General features: G+C 43.8%; 1 protein-coding gene across 1 annotated transcript in view; it reads right to left on the bottom strand.

The window, feature by feature from the left end:
• KIF15 (kinesin family member 15) overlaps positions 1-21,821 on the bottom strand; it is a 322,611-nt gene that overhangs the window by 148,255 nt on the left and 152,535 nt on the right. Inside the window, exons 7-10 of the mRNA XM_085631096.1 lie at positions 18,684-18,863; positions 17,378-17,587; positions 1,920-2,045; positions 1,707-1,829 (exon numbers count right to left, since the gene is read on the bottom strand). Of these exons, the coding sequence (XP_085487222.1) occupies positions 1,707-1,829; positions 1,920-2,045; positions 17,378-17,587; positions 18,684-18,863 (639 nt within the window). The remainder of the gene's footprint in view (positions 1-1,706; positions 1,830-1,919; positions 2,046-17,377; positions 17,588-18,683; positions 18,864-21,821) is intronic.

Here is a 21,821-nt window from a genome sequence, read left to right as displayed (position 1 = left end):
CTGCTTTACATTCCGTCAAGATTAAGCCTGAAGGCTGCTCTCCACAGCTACCACTAGGATAGCTTTCTAAAGGTTATCTTTGACCTCACACATCAGAAGGGTCGTGTGGACTGGTACAGGGTGCCCACTTTAACTAGTGGACAGCATATACCAGGCCACCTTCTCACAGCGGAAGTCTTATTTTTTCCCGGTTGGCTGATGAGCACTTTAACCAAGTGACAGACTAAAGGCCTGATTAAGAGTTTGGCATTCCTGGAGTAGGCTGCCATGCCAGCACCCTGATCCGAGACCGCCAAACTTTACCTCGCCCAGATTACGAGTAATCTCGTGGTCTGAAGGAACGTACTTTGGAGTTCCCAGGATGGTGCCAATAAAAAAAAAAAGCACTGAAATTGTAACACCAAAGCCCGTTCCTGCACTGCATCGAATATAAAGCCCATGCTGTGCAGGAAAGGGGGTGACTGCACACAGGGAGGCACATCATGCCCCCCTGTATGCACCCCATAGCACCGAGCAACTGGGGGCCCTGTGGGGCTCCCTTTGCTTCCTCTCAGTCACAATTTTCATGGCGGGCTCACAGCCATGAAAATCGTGGTGGAGAAGATATCATATATGCTTGGCAGTGCTGCAGAGGCATGGCCAAGCATATTGAGGCCTCAAGACCGCCAAGGATCTCTAATCTCTAGTGGTTGCGGCAGCCCCACCACCCAACTTGTAATAGGGCGGTCGGACAGCCAGTGCGGCAGTGCTCGCACCACCACCATGGCTACGGAGGTCCATCGGAAAGCTGCTGATCATAAAACCCAAAACAAATACAAGTAAAGATATTACAAGTGATTTGCTCATGTCTACCTCTCAACACGAAGTATTTAAACAGGTATAATAATGGGTAGATGTGAAACGCAAGTTGTACTACTTTTGTACACACAGTAGGCAACAAAAGAACATCCAACAGTTTTTCTAGAGTATAAACTTTAATCCTACCCCTTAGAGTTGCAGCTTAGGCACCTTCTACAATAAAGTACCAAACAGAAAACAGTCCAGTAATCACAAACGGTCCATGGAACACTAGAAGAGGCCTTGCACACCCCAACCACTAGTCCCATAGGATGGAGGGAAATCAGGGCAAGCGGTCACACAAGGATTCTCCATTAGGTTCATTTTTTTTTATTTACTTCTGATAACTGGAACCACGATTCCAGCAGCTTGATCCGTAGCACTCAGCAAGGTCCTCCTGTGTAGTATGGCAGTTCCCATTGTGCAGGCTGCAAGGCCATACGCGGTGGGGGGTTGATTTCAGGGCCTGGCCAAAGGTTATGCACAGTGGGAGTTAACCAAGTACAAGAGTTAGGCTACGATCTGTCCCTAACCACATCCCCTCCCCCACCGTGCCAAGCCTCTCGCTGTGCATAGCAGGGATGAGCTGAGGGTTGAGCTGAAGGGCCTGGCTGGCAGACTGCCACATGTACAACCAAATACCATACATCATTGGGCTTGAAAATGAAAGATTTGGGTAAAAAAAAAAATTCACTAGAAAAAAATACCCAAAAACTTATGTTCAGCCTCTGTCGTGACAAACCACTGTGATCACTTCAATTTCTTTATTTAGAAACCGTGGAGAAGGCATCATTCCAACGACATAACTAACCTAACAATGTAAACATGTTAGTCACTACAGATTTTATATTTTGGACAATTGACTGTACCTTATTTTTAATCAGCTTTGCCCGCTGAGCAAATTGAAGGGTGGACAAAGTTTCACCAAAACATTTGGATCCAGGGTGCACATTTGCAATGATATAAGTTTTGGCATTACCACCCAGCGAGTCCTGTTGAGAAACATAAGATACTTTAACGTAGACATACTTATTTATAAATATATTTTTAATTTAAACAAACTTTCCAAAACTTTATTTTACCCGTAGCAGAAATGTGAGTTTAGAGTCTCGATAGCAGATGTGCCGCTGTTTTCCATTTGAGACATCTACTAGCGCCGTAATGACTTGTCCCAGGCAGCTTAGCGAGCGGTTTATACTACCTGCTTCCTGAAATGGAAAGACAAGAATAAGCATAACTCAAACAATTGCAATTATTTGATAAATACTTGACTAAGGAGAACCTTAAAACATTTCTAACAAATATAAAGAAATTATTAGAGCAATAAAATCTTTCTTCAGAATTAAACTGCGAGCAGGGAAAGATACCATTTCCGTTTCCATCAGGATTGAACCAGACGTGCAGTCTGAGATTGAGATTCAGGACATTATTTTTATGAAGACAGGATATAATTTAAAAACCGAAATAAACGATTACTTTGGGATACCTGGACACTGGTGGGGGGGGGGGGGGGGGGGGGGGGAGTGTAATATTTTTAAGGGGAAATTCCTTTTCAGACTTGGTGTTTGTGACTCAAACAGTTGGTACTAGGGAGAAGGATCCCATCTTCCCCACCTGTTGGGGCTAATCCAATGTGGATTAAGTGTTGAAAAGGTCCAGCATTCACAATGTTTGTAACATGTTAATATCCTTTTGTAAAGAAAAAATGGATTACTTCCTTTATTGTTAGCGTGGAAAACTGCTACACCTTGCTTTTATTCCATTCGGAGATACTTTGTTTTTTCTGCACCTTTCTTCTTAGATGTTTCAAACTGCATGTACAGTATTGTCCAGAAATATTTTTTGCTGAGGAATTATCATCCCACACATAATTATAACGTATTACTTGATAGAAAAATTAATACACGAAACACATCGCAATACATTGAAACCCCCCAAAACGCTTCAATTCACAAATGGAAGCGTACGAACTTTAGTATAAAGCTTAGCTGCTCCTTTTTAAATTTCAATGTACAACCGATTTCCTAATTCACATAAAAACGTTTACTTTGATCGCGCTGAAAACATTTCTGTAACCATTTTTCTGATTTAAGAGATCTTCCATTACATAAACTACTAGCAACTCTTGAGGGGGATAATAAAAGTGCCCTCCATGTTTCTACACATACTAAGTGATAATATTTTTTAATTTGACTTACATTAAATTGATTCCAAAATCTTTCGGCAACAAATTACTAACTGCTTTTTCATGGTTTGAATTTGCGCTACAAATTCAGTTTTCATTCTTTACAAGACACCAATAATAAAGGTGGTGTGGGGAAGGGTAACGTTATGGCCATTTACTACACGGAATATTAATCTCTCTGCTGCACATTAAAAAGATATTGCCAGTCACCTTGGAGTTTCATGACCATATAAAGGAAGCCTGCCTTCGGACTTGTGTCGCTACATGGTGATGGAACTCCTTGGTGACTTGCAATTTCCTTATAATGTATGGCAGAAGCTACGGTATAGATCTCAATCCTGATGCCCACCCCATCAATACAGTTTCATCCTGGTATACCTGTTTTGCAAGATTATCCCCCATTACAACTAGAACAATAACTACTGCTACTAGACATACAACTATTAAGAATACTGACTAAAATACTGCTATCAGCAATAATAAGTTCTATTACTACACAGCGGTGGCTACACCGCTAAGTGAATATAGGGATTTTCTGTACGCATTATATTCAAACGCATTACAGATGATGACTTATGTTTTAAGTAGAACAGACTTCCAAAAATTGTTGAGTTGGATACCAGCTACCTCCTCATAGGCCTGATAAGGAGATACATTCAATAAACTTTATTCAGTCATCAGACCATAAAAGTGCAAAATGCATATATAGAGCCCAGGAAAGAATTTAATATAATAAAAACCTTCATTACACATGAAAACACAGACGAATTAACTTTAACAGTCCTTCTCTTGAATCTAAAACTGTACAATGATTGCTTTAAAAAGCTACTAGCTAACGGATTCATGTTGCCTAGTACATAATACACAAATTCATGTAAGGCTATAACACTACAATAATGTACATTAAGCTATTACAATAATGCTACAGCTGGCACGAGAGCACATAAAAATCAAGGCATGAATAGTTGCTCAGTTTGCTGCACTCCACAATGGTTAGACTTAATTCCCCCACCAGCAGAACCTAATGGGGATATACTCATGAAACACTTTAGGTGACAAAGGAGGTTTCATATATGCTGTTCACCTAACCGCATTGGGGCATTTAATATTAATACGTAAAATAAAACAGAAAACAAAATAGAACTATTGCATTCTGTAAGAAAAATGGGTTGAAGAATACCAGGGCTTACAGGGGGAATTTAAACTGCGGTCTTTCGCCACTGGTGTTCCAGATCCTCCACACTGAAGACCCCAAACGTGAACTCTAGCACAGCTTTTTAGCACTTGAATCTCAGGTTAGTGATGCATAGCAGTTCAAGTCTTACTCAGGGACGTGCTCTAGGGTGGATACTAAGGACTAAGCAACAAGACAAACACTTGTTAAATTGCTGTCCAGCCATTGCCTTTTCTCATAAAAATGTAAAAGTACTGTATTACACACACTACTGAATACAACAAATAGTTACAACATCGCAAAAGGAAATACTTTGGATCACCCACTAAAGGGCCTTTGCAAACAATATGAAAGGTGTTAGAAATTTTGTTTCTGGTTGGCAGAGGTATGCATTCTGTCCAAGCAGGAAACACAATCCTAATCAGGGAAAGTCAGAAACACTTAAAGTTAATCTGTGCTCGCCCTCTGATAGCCTGGCACAGAACAGTCAGGTTCAATTTAAGAGGCAATGTGTAAAGTATTCGTGAAACACTACAAACAGTAACACAGAAAACGACTCCACCCCAGTTCAGACATATCGAGAATAATTGTATAAATCAAACAAGACCAAAATGACAAAACTCCAATCAGTAGAAGTCAAGATATGAATTTTCAAAGATTAAATGCAAAAATAGCACTTAGAAGCAAATAGCGCTCAAAGAGTTAAAGGGCCACGCTGGACAGTGACACAATCAAGCGTTCAGGCCGCCCACGATGGAGCGCAGGCTAGCAACTGGACCCACATAGGGCCAGCTGAGCAAAAATACCTTAATCCTTGTCACAAGCATGAGATGAGGGGTGCAGCCGAGCAATGAGTCAGTGATCCCCATGGCGTTGTGCTGGATTTATTCTCCAACTGCAGCCATGCATCGGTTCTGTGAGAAAAGCGCCGGTTTCAAAGTAAGGCAGTTAAGAATGCGATGCTCCGAGTTGATCCACGCTGGAGGTACGATGCGTCAATCTTCTTAACGCAGTAGCTGCAAAGCATTGGGTCACGTGCGGTGGTGCCGGAGGCGATGCAGATGTTCTGAATAAGATGTGCCAATCTAGTCTCTACAACAGCGATAATGCATCGATCCCGATTCCAGACCAGGAGATGCGTTGGTTCAGATCGGCATAACAGTGTTGATGCAAGGGTTTTGGTCTGGTCTTTGCAACACCAGTAATGCATCGTTCGCACAGCAGGAGATGCGTCCGGTCCGATCGGCACAACAGTGTTGATGTGCAGATTCCGGCAGATGCAGCATTTTAAACTCATTTCCAAGGGTCCTGGACTGGATTGGCACCACTTACCAAAGAGACTTACAGCAAGTAAAGTCCAGGTGCTTAGTTGAAGATGAAAGTGAATATCCCTGAGACTCCAGAAACAAAAGGCAAGCCAACAAGCCCTTAGAGAGAGGTTAGGTTCTTGGATATGGAGATGCAGACCCAGTCCTGCTCACTTCCGGGTAATAAGCAGTAGGTAGCAGGCCAACGCAGCAATGCAGTTCAGCACAGTGACAGTCCATCCTACAGCACAGCAGTCCTTCCTGGCAGAACGTCCTCAGTTCCAGCAGTGTTTTGATTTGGTGGTGACAGAGGGCCACTAATTATACACAGTTGGGCCTAGCCTGACTCACGGCAGGAGTGTATGCAATCCTTTGTGTTGGGACAGGACACAGCCCTTACAGGTGTAGGGTGTCAGCTCCTCCCTCCCATCCAGCTCAGGATGATCCATCAACATGAAGATGGCTACTCAGTCACACCTACCCTTCCTTTGTGTGTGGCTATCTAAAGGGAATTTAGAAATCCAGCTATCAACCCCCCCCCTCCCTGCCCCCCAAGACGTGGTCTCCAGAGGCTAACAGAAGGTACAAAATGGTTTAACCCCTTACGTCGGTGTCGGCACATCCTTCCCGCTGCATCCGTCAGCCATTGGTCGACACCGGGGTGAGTTAAAAAGGATCCTCTTGTGTAAAACATTGAAGGATTCCCTTTTTTTTTTGCTGGAGAAGACACTGAATCGTTTCCGCGTCTCTCCTCCGCCTATCCGTGCCATCAGCGCGCCATGTTGCAATGGACCGATCCCTTAAACCCCTCCGGGCATATATATATATTTTTAAATGCTGTTTTTTCCCCTGGGATACGATCACCCCCCATGGGAGGATAAAAATAATTTGGGGGGAAAAAAATGTGATGGCGGTTTATGTGGACTGGTGCATCGCTGGCGGTGTGTGCAGCCTGGCACATCTCTGGCGGAGTGCGCAGACTGGCACGTCGCTGGCAGTGTGCACAGACTGGTACGTCGCTGGATTGTGTGCAGACTGGCACGTCACTGGAGGTGTGCGCACACTGACACGTTGCTGGCGGTGTGCACAGACTGGTACGTCGCTGGCGGTATGTGTGGCTGTCGGTGTAAGTGTGAGTGTGGACTAGTGCTTGGCTGGCGGTGTGTGTGGACTTCAGTGGGTAGCAAAATCAGTGCTGCAGCGTCAGGACAAGTGTATTCACAGGGTAGTTCCAAGTACTTCTCTGGAGCAGAATGTTGCACAGATCTCAACTACCCACTCAGAAATATCATCAGCGCCCACTATAGAATGAAGGGCTACGTGAACTCCAAATGGGAAAAGGGGATGGAACAGAGAGAAGAGTCTGACATGTCAAGTTTTCTTTGGTTCACCTCGCTACTCTCCACAGTCTGCTCTTACTGGTCTTAATGGAGAATGCTGGAGACACTGGGTGAACTGAAACACAAATACACACTGTTAATATTCCTATACTCTTCCCTAGCCTAAACCTTTGCAATGTCTATATGTGTGTGTGTGTGTTAACTCATACCCTCTAAACTAAAGTCTTTAGCTGCTCTTATTTAGTCTTGACAGTTGTTTTTCCTGCACTCTTTGTAGCTGCCTTCCAAATAATCTCTGCAGCTTTTGTTTTCTGTCCTGTTTAGTCCAAGCACCTCAAATCCTTTAGTTATATTGTTTTAAAGGCATTCACTAAATAGAACAATCAACTTAAGTTAATAGAGTTATTGTCCTTTTTCCTTTTAAAGGTTTTTGTATTGCATGAACCCAGAAACTAATTGTTGCTGACTATGGATTCTCTCTTCAACTGAACCGCTGTCCTCAGGTAAGTTTCCTTCTCTTCTTTTTTGTGACTGCTATTCTCTTGTGAAATACTTCCTTTCATGGAGGCTTAATTGTGACTCGAGCTTGTTAATTCAGACGAGTCTGGTGCCTGAGATGAAACTAGCTCCCTACACACGCGCACGTCAAACGACACTAAACTAACTTGCGCAAAGACACCTCACTGTCATTTAACTCTCAGAGGTGAAGTGCGCTGCTCAGAATGTTATGAGCGCACCTCACTGCTCCCCTGAAACTCTCCTGAGATTTCGGCGGGTGAACACTAGAACCGCAACTCTAGCTGGATGTCGCTGCCGTCTTCCTATTCCACAAATGTCGCCTGTAGCACCAGATAGGTAAATTACAAAGTCTCGCTGCTGCTGAATGACTTGAACTTGTTCTGCTAGATATTACACAAATGTTCTGCGAGGCAAGTATCAAGGTTTTTGTGCAAGCCCTGACATGCAGGCCCACTAGTAGCATTTGACTTACAGGCCCTGGGCACAAATAGTGCACTTGACTATGAACCTATATCTAAATCAAACATGCCAATTGTGGCTAAACCAATGTAACCATGTTTGAAGTAAAGAGCACATGCACTTTAACACTGGTTGGCAGTGTTGAAGTGCCCAGATTCCTAAGGTTACCAAAAACAAAGTTAGAAGAAACAGGAGATCAGAAGGCAAAAAAGCAGAGGGAACCAGACCAATGATGCTGGGTCACACAGGGCTAGTATTTCCCCTAAAAGCACCTTTGACCCCCTGCGCTGTCACCATATGGGAATCTCACCGAAACGCAGGGTTTAGATTTCCAACCCCGCTGGTGCAAGGACTTAGTTCAATGCACCAACATCCATTATGAATCCATCTGGACTGCGACCCATACACAAACCACTAAGCAATACTCTTGCAGGTGGTATTTTCTGGTCACAACTAAGCCCTCTAGATTAGTTGACAGACATAATAAAACTCTATACCTTATTTTGTAAATGAAAACACTAAAAAAAAGCACTAAGACAGTGCACAGAACTTTAAAGCGTTTATTTTTAAAACTCAAGCCTATTGATCAAAATATAAAAAGCCAACAACAAAGAATACAAATACAAATGCAGCAATGCAGGACACCACCAGCAAAAGCAACATGAACATTTCGGACAAGGTTAGCAACCATATTATTGCTTCTAAGTGCTATGGTAAAATTTTCTGACATTTTTCTATTCCAAAACGCGGCCTCAGGAGGAGAGAAGAAAGGTTTTAAAATATGAACAATAAATACATAACTAAATAAAACAAATCAGAGTAGCCGCAAAGTGGCCAGATTGGTTTTATTCACTCCCAAACACATTAGCGCCACCATACAGAGTTTGCCAGTCAAGTGCTACTTTTCTTTTCAGTCCCTTAGCTTTCTGAATAATGAGTGTAAAAGCTTTAAGTTGTGTTCTCCATGAGTGTTTTTTCAAAAATGTTGTTACTTTTTTCAGGCAGCAAATTACTCTCATCTAGTGCATAGTTTGAATAGAGTTGCTTCTAGGTGTTTATAGCGGGGCACAATTGGGTTGTAGCTGGAGGGAGTGTGAGTTTCTCAGTGGGGCAGTATGGTGTTCAGTGGGGGAGAGGATGTAGCACTCTCTGCTGATGACAAACTGCAAGGCTTTGAGACAAATGGCTTGTGATAGCACTTAAGCGTATTTGGGACATTCTGCGAATGGCAAAGTTTTCAGATTAATGTATTGTGTTGATCAAGAACAACCAAATGCATGTGTGCATTGTCAATTTAAATAAATGTGGAAAAAAACTAGCTGCAGCGTTGCCTTCTGCTTGTGGCAAAAATAAATGTGGATAAATACAGATAAAATGCCCAAAAAATAAATCTGGATAAATACAGACGGAAATGGCAAAAAAAAAAAAAAAAATACCATAAAACCGGGAGCCCTACTTGTACTTCAACCCTAATGTAGGCGCTAAGGTACCATATGGCAGGGTACATGGTATTTACAAAGTAGGACATGTGGGTTTAAGTTTTATATGTCCTGGCAGTGGAAAACCTCCTAAAGTCGTTTTTCACTGTTGAGTGGTTATCTTTCCTATTGACAAATACTAGGTTACCTTATTACATTTAATATGTGGCAACTTCAGTTTGGGTCCAGATTAGAGATATGCCGTTTACATTGACATGTATTGCAAGTTAAAATTCTCTTTAATGGTAAATCTGGATTTTAAGTTACCAATCTGAAAATGTAACTTCTAAAAAGCTACAATAGGAAAATAGAACAGGAGGAATCTCGTAAACCCAGTTGAGACCTGGGTAATATAGTAACAAACAATGCCTCAACAGGTAATATTTGGAAGAAAATTCATCAAATGTAAACAAATACAGGCAAGAGACCAAAAGGGAGAGACCCCGATTGAATTTCATAATCTGTTCGACCCAATACAATCCACGACGAACGCATAACTGGCTGAACGAAGTAAGAGATCAACCAGCTCCTCATGTCTTTCCGGCGCTAGACAATGAAATGGCATTTGATGTGGTGCACTGGCCCTTTCTAGATTGCAACCTGGTTAAATTCGGGTATGGTCCCCTCTATAGGAGGTGGGTTAAGTTACTGTATCAGGTCCCAGTGGCGGCAGCCAGGGGAAACAAAGTACTGTCCTCTGAGTTCCCCATCCATAGAGGTACAAGAGAGGGCTGCCCCCTGTGCCCTCTCCTTTTTGCCCTTGCCATAGAATCCCTTGCCTGTGTGGGTCGTGGTCATCCTGAATTCATTGATTTAGGATTGTGGGAGCGTCTGCAGTACAAGAGAAAATGTTGCTTTATGCGGATGATATCCTTTACATTAGAGACCCCTCATAGTCCCTCCCTTCGACCATTCAACTATTCGAGAATTATGGGAGTTACTCGGAGTTTTGCATTAATTGGAACGAATCCGTGCTTTATCTCCCACAGAGCGGGATAGAAGCACCATCACTCCCCACCGCCTGACACATACTACCCTTGATTTTAAATACCTAGGTATGTTCATGACACTAGAAAGGGAAGTCTGCTTTGAACATAACCTAGGGAGGGTGGTACAAGCCTGTTAGGAAGAGATGGAACGATAGAGAGGGCTGCCCCTCACTCTGATGGGGAAAGCAGCCATGTTTATGATGGCTTTCTTGCCCAAACTGCTCTATGCCCTGCAGAATACATCATCTGATTACTCTGGAGACCTTCCAGGAGATTGAAAGTAACATGCGAACTCTAGCGTGAGATGGGAAGCATCCAGAAAGCCATAAAAACGTTACACCACAATTAATAAAAAGGCTGGTTAGCCCTGCCCGACATATGGACCTACTGCTGGGCCACCCACCTTATTAATGTCAAAAATTGGTGGTTTGCCTCCCCTTCTGGATCATTCAACTTTCAGGCTGGAGAGAGCTCAATGGATAGATAGTGTAAGAGAGTAGCTGTTTGCTTACAGAGATGTCCCACAAAAGGGGGTTGGCTACAGCTCTTTTGAGCTTTTGTTTGGGCATCCTGTAAGAGGACCCCTATGTTTAGTAAGGGAAGGATGGGAGAGACCTCTCAGACAACTCAAACTTGATATAGTGGATTATGTACTTGGTCTCCGCTCCAGGACGGCAGAGTATATGAAGAAGGCTTCTAAAAACCTTGAGGCAAGCCAAGAACTCCAAAAAGCTTGGCATGACCAAAAGGCTGTGCTGACTGTTAACCAGCCAGGGCAGAAAGTGTGGGTGTTGGAGCCAGTGGCCCCAGCAGCACTCCAAGACAAATGGTCTGGACCCCACACTATTGTTGAGAAAAAGGGAGAAGTCACCTACTTGGTGGACCTTGTGACTCCCAGAAGCCCCCACAGGGTGCTTCATGTCAACAGATTGAAGGCATATGTTGACAGGGCAGACATGGGCTTACTCATGGCTACAGATGAGGGGCATGAGGAAGAGAGTGACCCTCTCCCAGACCTGTTGACTCAGAACCCTGATGATGGCTCAGTTGATGGTGTGGTCTTTTCAGACAGCCTCACTGTCCATCAGCAACAGGACTGCAGACAAGTTCTGCAATCCTACAGACATATGTTCTCTCTGACCCAAAGTCAGACAAACTGGTGCACCCATGAGGTGGACACTGGTGACAGTCTGCCTGTGAAGAGTAAAATCTACAGGCAACCTGACCATGTCAGGGACTGCATAAAAGTTGAGGTACAAAAGATGTTGGAGCTGGGAGTCATTGAACCTTCAGAGAGCCCTTGGGCTAGTCCTGTAGTTCTTGTGCCAAAACCTCACACCCTAGATGGTAAGAGAGTGATGAGGTTTTGCGTGGACTACAGAGGTCTCAATGCTGTCACTAGGACAGATGCCCACCCAATACCTAGGGCAGATGAGCTCATTGACAGACTGGCAGCTGCTAAGTTTTTGAGCACATTTGAGCTGACAGCAGGCTACTGGCAAATCAGACTGCATTCTCAGCTAAAGGCCAAAACTGCTTTCTCGACCCCAGGAGGACATTATCAATTTGTGGTAATGCCCTTTATTTTGAAGAATGCACCTGCCACTTTCCAAAGGCTGGTGAATCAAGTCCTTACTGGATTGGATGACTACTGTGCAGCTTATCTTGATGATATTGCTGTCTTTAGCTCCATCTGGGAGGATCACCTGGTCCACCTGAGGAATGTTTTAGAGGCCCTGCACAAGGCAGGCCTCACTATCAAGGCCACTAAGTGCCAGATAGGGCAGAGCAAGGTTGTATACCTGGGCCACCTAGTTGGCGGGGGTCAGGTTCAACCACTGGAGAGCAAGATCCAGACCATAAAGGACTGGACTCCTCCAACTACCCAGACTCAGGTCAGAGCTTTCTTGGGCCTGACTGGGTACTAAGGAAGCTTGTTAAGAACTATGGGTCCATTGTGACACCACTTAATGACTTGACCTCCAAGAAGATGCCAAAGAAAATTCAGTGGATAGTAAGCTGTCAAAAAGCATTTGATGACCTGAAGCAGGCCATGTGCAGTGCACCTATTCTGAAAAGTCCAGACAACTCCAAAGAGTTCATTGTCCAGACAGATGCTTCTGAGTTGGGTGTGGGAGCTGTTCTTTCACAACTGAATATAGATGGTCAAGACCAGCCCATTGCTTTTATAAGTAGAAGGCTGACCCCTAGAGAGAAACGTTGGTCAGCTATTGAGAGGGAGGCCTTTGCTGTGGTTTGGGCCCTGAAGAAGCTGAGGCCATACTTGTTTGGCATTCACTTCAAGATTCAGACAGACCATAAGCCCCTCTTGTGGCTAAATCAGATGAAGGGTGAAAATCCCAAACTTCTTAGGTGGTCCATTTCCCTACAGGGGATGGACTTCACAGTGGAACATAGACCTGGGACTCACAATGCCAATGCAGATGGACTCTCCAGATATTTCCACTTAGAACATGAAGACTCAACTGGTCAAGGTTAATTTAATGTCCCTAAGTTTGGGGGGGGGGGGGGGGTTGTGTAGGAGAGGAGGGTCTGCTTTCTATGTTCACCCCCACTTTTTGCTTTTGCTTTACTGGTTTTCGACTTCGATGTGGCTGTGGGCCTGCTAATCAGACCCACAGCCCTGCTGTTCTCTCTCTAAATTAATACTATGTACTTTAGGTGCATAACCCAATTGGATAGGATCACCTTATTAGCCCCTGTACAGTGTACCTTAGGTACCTAGGGCATCGGTGTACCCTAGGCCTACCAGGGGCTGCAGCATGTATTATGCCACCCCTGGCCTGGCCTTCCATCATGACACAACTGGCTAATCAATCAGCTGGGGCAAGGTCGTGTAATCACCCCTTGCTTAGGTGTAGTATTCCTATACCTACCTTATATATAGACACATGTGTACCTATCAGCCACTCCTATGGCAGGCCTTAACAATCCTGGAGGCAGAGTGCTTGGTAACATGTGAGATGGTGCTCTAGCATGAGCTGAGCCTGTCTGCAGCTTTCGGAACCATGTCCTTATAGCTGTTCTATGATATAGCCTACCATATACTCTTAAAGTGCCTTATAATCTTAAACGGTTATGGTAACTATGGTTTGGCTTTATCAAAACATGTCGTGTAAGGTGTCTAACACTTTGGAATAATACCCCCATTCCATTTCTGGGAATGAGGATATTATCCCTCCCTTCTAGAGGGAGAAGACATGTTGAAACCTACTTACCCGGTTAAAGTTAACCAGAGCCCCAGCATCACAAAATGGATGCTGCTGCCACGACACAAGTCTGACCTCCTGCTGCTGGGAGTGATCCCGGCACAGGAGGCTTAGACAAAAGGTTTCCTGCCTTGGGAGGTGCGAGCACCACCCCAGACAGGCCTTAGTGTATTAGGGCAGGGAGGGATGAAAGAAACGAGACACTGCCTGGGGCACACAAGGTGTCCCATGCATAGTCCAGTTCAAATCGGTGCTGGGGCACTCCAGCCCCAGTCCTGGCGCGAAACTGGAAAAAGGGAAGGGGGTGTAACCACCCCCCTCTCAGGTCACACACATAAGGCGTGACCTAGCAGGCAACCCAGCCCCCCAGATTAGTATATGTGTGGTAGCTGGGCCCCAGGAGATTAGATTATCCTGAACCTGCAACTTGAACAGAAACTCTGGACCTTCGACGAAAGAAGAAGACTGAAGAATCTCCCTTGTGGCCAAGGAGTGGTCACCCTGTGCAAACAGGCACCATCAAGAGACTTACCCTTTGCTGAAGTTCTACGAGGGACTGACTGCAGAGCCTGACCAGAGCCTTGACTTCCAGACTTCTCCGACCCTGATCCACATCCACAGCCGAGCTGAGATCCGTGGAGGCGACGAGAGACGTGGGACCGGCTACCTGGGAAAAGTGGCGGGTGTCTTCCAGCGCAGCTTCTGAGGCACCCTCGAAGTTGTGCGCCGGGGATTGAGAAGCCCCAAGCACCATCTGCACCGAAGATCAGCCCCCCACACTCCATGAGTTCTGCGTGGCGACACACCTTTAACTTTCCACTGCTGGTTTGGCTCCTCCAGACTGGCTCCTGCTCCTCTGCAAAAGAGAAGCAACCCAGACCTTCCTGGTCTGCACCAGAAGCAAGTCCTCCATTCTTCGTGGGTTCCGCTTGCCAAGGCTTGGTGAGTCCTAGTTAGACTTCGACGCCGCCGACAGCAAGAGCCTTCGTGGGACAGCTCGCCTCCTGGTCCTGGTCGTCCTCGACATCTCCTGGTACCCGTGGCCGCTGCGACAAGCTTCACCTCTTCACCTGCAATCTACCGACATCGCCTGGTTCCTTCCTGGTTCCACGTGGTCACTGGCTAGTGACCCAGACTCTGTCCCTTCTGCTTGCAGGTATCCTTCCTTCTTAATCCCAGCCTTGGGATCCACCGGACACTCTTCACTGACTGCCTGTCAGCATCTTTCCTTCAGGCATCCATAGGAGTCGACAACGAAACCCGACGCAACTTCACACCTATGCACCCGCAGCCCGTGGGCTAGGTAACTTGAGTACTCCGGTGCTCATCAGGGTATTGACTATCCTAGTGTCTAGTTCTCAAGTCTCGACTTCCTAGTTGCTCCAGAAGTGTCCTAAATCTTAATAATTCTAAACTGTACTATTTCTATCGATTATACGCATTACGCATGAGTGTTTCCACTCTGCACCTGAATCCCGTGGGCCTCCCACTTCCTAACCTTGGGTAGTATAGTGTAGCCCCAGCGATTCCCTAGGCCTATCCTATTTCCGGGACAGTGGTCCTTTTACCACTTACTTAGTATATGGTTTGCGTGGCCCCTAGGGCCTAACTGTATTACTTACCTGTGTGACTTAATGTATGCTTGAAAAAGACTGTGTTGTACTTACCTCGAATCTCAAAGAGTGCTGAGGGTTTGACTAGAATAAATACACTATTTTATATATATATCTGTTGTGGTGTCCTTTCATTTGGTATTCAAGGGGTTACAAATGGTATAACAGCTGGCTTCACATGCCATTCAGAGTTTAGCCTAAGCCTGCTCTTGTCCATGCTATCACTAGGATAGCTGGTCTATAAGGTTGACTTTACAACCAATCACCATAAGGGTTGTTTGGACTGATATAAGGTGTGCACTAGAACTAGTGACATCATACATCAGGCCAACTTCTCACAGATAGGTCTTACCTACATTTCATCTATGGGGTTGAGGGGGCTGGGCGTCTCCTCCCAGCTACACTAAAGGCCTGAGGTAAAGCGATGAAAACTATTGGATGGGATGGTAAACCTACTAGAGAAATGCCCTTGTGGTAAGGGAAATGGCTTCCTGAAATGCAGAAACTACAGGGATTGGAGGCCTGAAACCTGATCGGGATCTCCAAGGTGGGGGACTATTTGAGGGTGGAGACATTATCCCGATCCCCTCGCTTCAACAAGAGCACGGGATGAATACAAACCAATTCCTAAAATACGCTCAAATACAACACACGAAGGGCTGAGGGGCTCCCTGGAGATGGCTTTCCATAATATGCCCCACTAGAAGGACAGCTCCTGACGGAGGATCATGGACGGGGGGGTGATTTACCTAACCTACAAAACCCTTAATAATACCATGCTAGATACCATTACACAAGCTGCAGGCTAAATGGGAGGAAGAAGTGGGGGTAATGGAAGACAGATTGGGAAGCAGCAATCAAGGCGCGACTTTTCCTAGTACAACTTAAAATACTACACAGACTGTGGGATCTTTGTGTGGTGTTCTCTGTTTTATAGTTTGAAGTGTTGCACAAATACTTTACACATTTTCCCTAAGTTAAGCCTGACTGCTTTGTGCCAAGCTAACAGAAGGTGAGCACAGGTTAATTTTGGATTTGCTTGTGACTTACCCAGACTAAGACTGTGGTTGCTGATTGACCAGGGCTCACACCCCAGTCAGACAGTAAACCAATTTCTAACAGAAACGAAGACTAATTAATTCAGTGATAAATCCAAAGAGAATTGGGGTACACGGAAGCCACATGGAATGAAGGGCATTTAATTTACACAGACAAGTTAATCTGGAGTACAAGTGATGAAGGGTTACCAAGGAAGGACGTTGCAAGAAGCAGACAGAGGAAAAACTACAGAAAAAAAGGCCATCCAAAATGCTAGCATGTGCGTTGTACTCTGTCCACCAGTAATTGCCAACGATGGATATCCTTGCATTGCTTGGTGACATCATGAAGGGAGTGTTACAGCTCCCAGTGCTCATCTCCACAGACCTCATCACCAGGGTGCTAGAATGGATGAACCTTTATACAACACAGCGAACTTCCAGCCCACCGAGGAACAGAACATAATTCTTCCTGGATCTCACCCACATAATTTGCCACAGTCACACACCTGGTCACGTCTTCCAGTGCAACTTTGACGCCATGGGGTTGCAGATCACCTCATGGGTTCTTCTCTGTTCAATCTCTTCTCATTAACCAGCAGAGGCCTAAGAGTAGATCAGTTCGTCAAGCACTAACTTCTGCTTGGCCTCCATTTTCTTTCTTTTCTGTGTTGCGAGGATAACATTACTACACTGGTATCAATATTAGTTTTTTAAGCAGTAGAGTAGACACAGGGCTCAGTACTCTATGTAGTTGGTCTTTCGCACACTGGGCAATTTCATTAAGATTAAGTACACTTTGATTGCAAGCAGGCAGCTCCACATTATCGAGAGGGACACAGAGTTGAAGATGGTGCACTGCCAGCCACGTCTAGCAGAATATTTGCACTCAACAGTTGCCTCAACTCATTCCTTCCTCAGACTTTCCAAGTGCAATTGGAAGTTCTAGTCTTTCTGGCGCTGGTCACTTTTTTGAAAGAAAGGGGGGGGGGGGAACACACATACAGAAGCAAGCTAGTTCTGAACTTTAAAACTGGACAATAACATCACAGAAAAATCAGAAAAGTGTTGTCAAAAACCAAAGGCCAACAAAGCATATAAGACGGGATTGTTTTGCGGATTCTGGAGTTGGTTCATTGCAGAGTTTATCATTGTTTGGCTTAAAGAAATGGAATGAAGCATTTAGATCACAATTTCAGCAACTCAAACCTTCAACCGGACACCTTCAGCTTGAGAGTCTTTCTGCCGCTCAGAACCTGCCAGGTCCACCAAGTTGAGCTGCGAGGACCGAATGTTAACAATGCCACTATTTGTCTCCATGGATTCAACGGTGACGGTAAAGACAGCATGAGACCTGGATGACTCTCTGTTCATAGAAGTTGATGCCACACGACGATTTCTCCAACCCATAGACAAGACCTATACATAAAAATGTAGTTCATGAGTAAGGCATGAAATAAAAGCACAATATCTGAAAACGATGTATACCATGCAATATAGTAAAACACGATTATGAAAAACAGCCTAGATGAAGAGATTATCCTAGCAATTACCCATAAGTTGATTGAAAAGTTAATAAAAACATGTTGCTACAGCATGCCAAAACTTACACGTCCACATTTTGAAAACCTACACTGTCCCTTGGAGATAACAGGTGGAAGTCTAGAGTTTAAAAGCAAAAAACAAAAAAAAGTATTTGAACTATTTTATTGCAAGTTTCTAAATATAGATTACAACACTTACACAACAGTGTCCTCAGAATCATGGATGTGTCACAATATACTTGCAATCAGCGTATGCTTTTGGTAACTAAGAAACTGGATGTCGAGAAATTGTGTAGTCAAAGCATTAGTTGGAACAGTCATCACTGTTTTCATCTTCTAAATTTATGTTAACAATCATATCTTCATGCTCCCCGAAGTAGACATCAGCTAGTCACACAGGTATGGCATAGGATGGAAATACATCAAGGTTCAGAAAAGAAAAATAATATTTTTGAAGGTAAGGTGGAACAAAGCAGGGGACCAATTACATGCCAATCAGTCTTGGTCTTGCTCCAATAGGATCAGTCCAGCTCTCACTGCTAGGCAAAATCCTCTACCTACATCACAATGAGCAAGGGGTTCAAATCGGGGAATATCCACACCACTCAATACACGCAAGTATACACAGGCATGTCAAAAAGGGGGTGCTGTAGTTCGTTGCTGCATAGAGAATTTAGAAGCACCACACTCAGCAGGCTCAATTAAGTCTAAACCATTGTAGTGTTGCTTGTGTTCCTATTCAGACAGGACATGATTTGCTAATTGTGGCTGGACAGACCATTTGGAAGAAAATCAAGACTGGGGTGCAGATGGCTGGTACTAGTCTGTGACGGTGAAAAAAGAAACAATGGAGTGGAATGCTACCCAGGGCAATGTCAGTGATTATGATAAATCCGAGCATCCCCTCGATTGCACTTGTAGGCTGCATTAACAAACATTTAGCTAATTGACTACCTGATTCTGCTCCTTACCTGGTACGCTTCAGCTGCAGAAGTCACCACCTGTTCCACTGCACCAACAACAAACACTCCCTTCTTGATGTGCTCTCTTAGAAACAGTCCAGCTGATGCAGAATCCAGTAAATCGAATATCTGTTCATTGTAAATCTCTATGAAAGAGCATTTACACAGAAAGCTTTTTCCATCACCAGCCTGCAATATAGGACATAAATAAATTTCTCAGTAATAGTGCTAAATATATATAGATATCACGGTCAGGTCAAATTCAATAGGGTGATCTAAAACAAAAGTACAATTTTTCACAAATCTTATATGAATTAATTACTGAACTAAGCTATAAAATACTTTGAATTTTTGTTTAATGTTTTATTTACATTTATATAGTCAATAAGCCCCCAATAAATACAACAATAAAAAACAGTAAACGCATAGTCACAAATTTCATGAAAATTAGTTATGAGTCTAGTCTACTCATCTGATAACACCTAGACTGACTAAACAGCTCTAATTATGAGCTGAAAACCTCAATCTTCAAAACACAATTATAATTCACAATCTCCATTTAGACTTTTTCTCTCAAATAAGGATTTTCCACAGTAGCTCAGCTTTACTTTACATGAGGAATAAACATTTCCTTCTTCTGTTCCATGTTACTCACATTTGTACCTCTCTCTTTTCTTTGTGCTTAAAAACATTTCCAAGCGGTCCCTCTAACTTTGGTATTATGAACCCTGCCCTTGATATTGCACTTTATCAATTAAGCATACGAGCTATATATTTTGTCGCCCTATCCTACTTCCAATGGTGCATAAATGATGATTTTGTTTTCATATTCATCCTGTTGATCATTCATCAAATTTAGCTTTTCTAAGCTCCCTCTGTTAAAGAAAAGTGACTTGGTGGATCTACTGGCAGATTCCTCATTTTTTGACTATCCTTAGGTGCCAGACTGGATCAGGAAACTCTTCAGAGTGTTGTGTAGTTCCTACCAATTCGCAGGACCTGCGCATTGTGTGGACAACATAAACTAGGGGCTTGGTGTCAAGATTGATTCCAGACAACCCAGAAGGATATGTCGGCCTATAGACCGGCTCGCTCACAGCACCACCGTTAGAATACCTAACCTACCAGGGAGCAACTGGTTTCTGGCAACCACTGAACATGGCAACCCTGACCCCCTCAGGGATCGTGGCAACAGTACAGTACCTTTCGCTCAGTCACAAGTACTCACTTATTCTCATAGAAATATATATAGAGAATAAACAGTGGGACGTTTTCAGTAATATTGACTGAACCAACGTTATTCTTGCATAAAATACGAGTTGGAATGATTAGGAGACAGAACCAGATAAACGTGATTACAAGCACCAAAAGTGTATGTACCAAGTGTTCAGTTTATACACATCGTTGATCAGGCTTATTGATCCTAAACACTTCGGTGTTACCAAGGAATCTAGACTGACACCCGTTTGTATCCACAGGCCAAACAAACCAACCCTTCCAATTGGGTTATGATGAACTAAAAGAACCTTTACATATCATGGTGTCTAGTGTAGCCTAACTAAAGTGTGTAAAGTGCTGCCAATTCTCGAAACATGAAAATGTGGGAATAAGTGGTGTGTTCAACTCTTTTGTTTTCACTATACCAAGACATGAATTTTTTTGCACTGTCTTGTTCATGAAAATTATTTGATGCGGTATGAAGCATGCTCTAAATAAGGCCTCCGTCCCCTGAACCTGCCAGTCTTTTGTCCCCCAGATAGACTTTGTATCTATCGTGTCTTTCAAAATGTCGAAACCCTGTATAGACAGTTGGGAAATAAAGGAATCAGAGTATATCAGCTTGGTGTTTGTTAGCATATTTTTCTTTGCAGGTGTAGGTGCAAGCCTATAGTAATATGAGGCTGGGTCTAATGTTTCAAAACCTGAAAAATAAGCAAACTTATGTGCAAAAGTCTTCGAACTACCTCTTGGCGGTGTTGGGCAGTGTTCCCATTGTGTGCAATTAGAAACCACACGTGGGATACCAGCTTTATGTAAAAAAATGGTGACCATAATGTTGGTAACAAAACATGTCCTACAAATTTCTTGTACCATCATACAATTCATCATTAGAAAATCCAGCTGATTGCTCTAAATCGGAAAGCAAATTATGCACAGTTTCAATGTACCACTCATCAGAGAAAGTACAAGGAGGAGGTGATGTCATTTAAAGAGATTTTGAACAAATAAGGAATTTTCAAACGTTTAGTAGGACCATATACATCATACGATACCCTGTCCCATACAATTCCTTCAGGAACTGGAACAGCTATAATGTTCAACAGGGACAAGTCCTTTAGTTCACGGTGAGAAGATGCATGTGGCTTAAGAACCAAGTTCACAACTTGTACTGCAGAGCGTTCTGGGAGAAAGCGTCTATTCAGAAGTAGGAAAAAGACCGTTACTATACTAATCCAACGTACCAGGAAAAGTAATCCAATTGTAATCCATAGATGTATCCGGGGAACAACAAGTTAGTATTTTTCGGCCAAAGATAGAAAGCATAAGCTCCAAGCTTGAAAGGGAGACGTGATGTCGCCAGCTCAGGTTCATTTGGATCTGATGAGAAGTCGTCCTAATGCACGAAGTAGCCAGACGCCATCCGAGCTATTCTTGGCAGCTCAGCAGGTTTTGTAGAACTGGTAAATAACTTGATATGTGGCATGTTGACGTAGATATCATCAATTTTTCTAAACGAAATGTCTGGACTTGGTGATTGTACTGTTGTAGTTGTTTCAACTGGGAGAAGCATAATTTTATTGTCGTTCACAGCTTCGCTTTGGAAAGTGGGGCCTTCAGTCGTTATTAAAGCTTCCATCTGAACTTCCTGTATGGTAGCAAGAGGAGTGCGGCGGCTACCCAGGAGCCCACATGGTCTACTGTTGAGAATCTGCCACACAGTGTGGTTTGATCAGATCTATCGAGACAAACTGTGAGAAAGTGCCATCTTTCTTGCATGGTATGCCCCCACTTTTTGCTGAATTTCTGAATGTACTTTGACAGAGTGTGCCCTGGACTCCTGCCAATCAGGTGCCCAGGGCCTATGTTCCTTCCCTAAAACCCAAAACGGCAAACCCTGGCCACATGTCAGCCCCTGGTAAATGGTAC

Source organism: Triturus cristatus, chromosome 10, assembly GCF_964204655.1.
Source record: "Triturus cristatus chromosome 10, aTriCri1.1, whole genome shotgun sequence".
Classification (NCBI taxonomy): Eukaryota; Metazoa; Chordata; class Amphibia; order Caudata; family Salamandridae; genus Triturus; species Triturus cristatus.
This window is presented reverse-complemented; position numbering and strand designations above follow the sequence as displayed.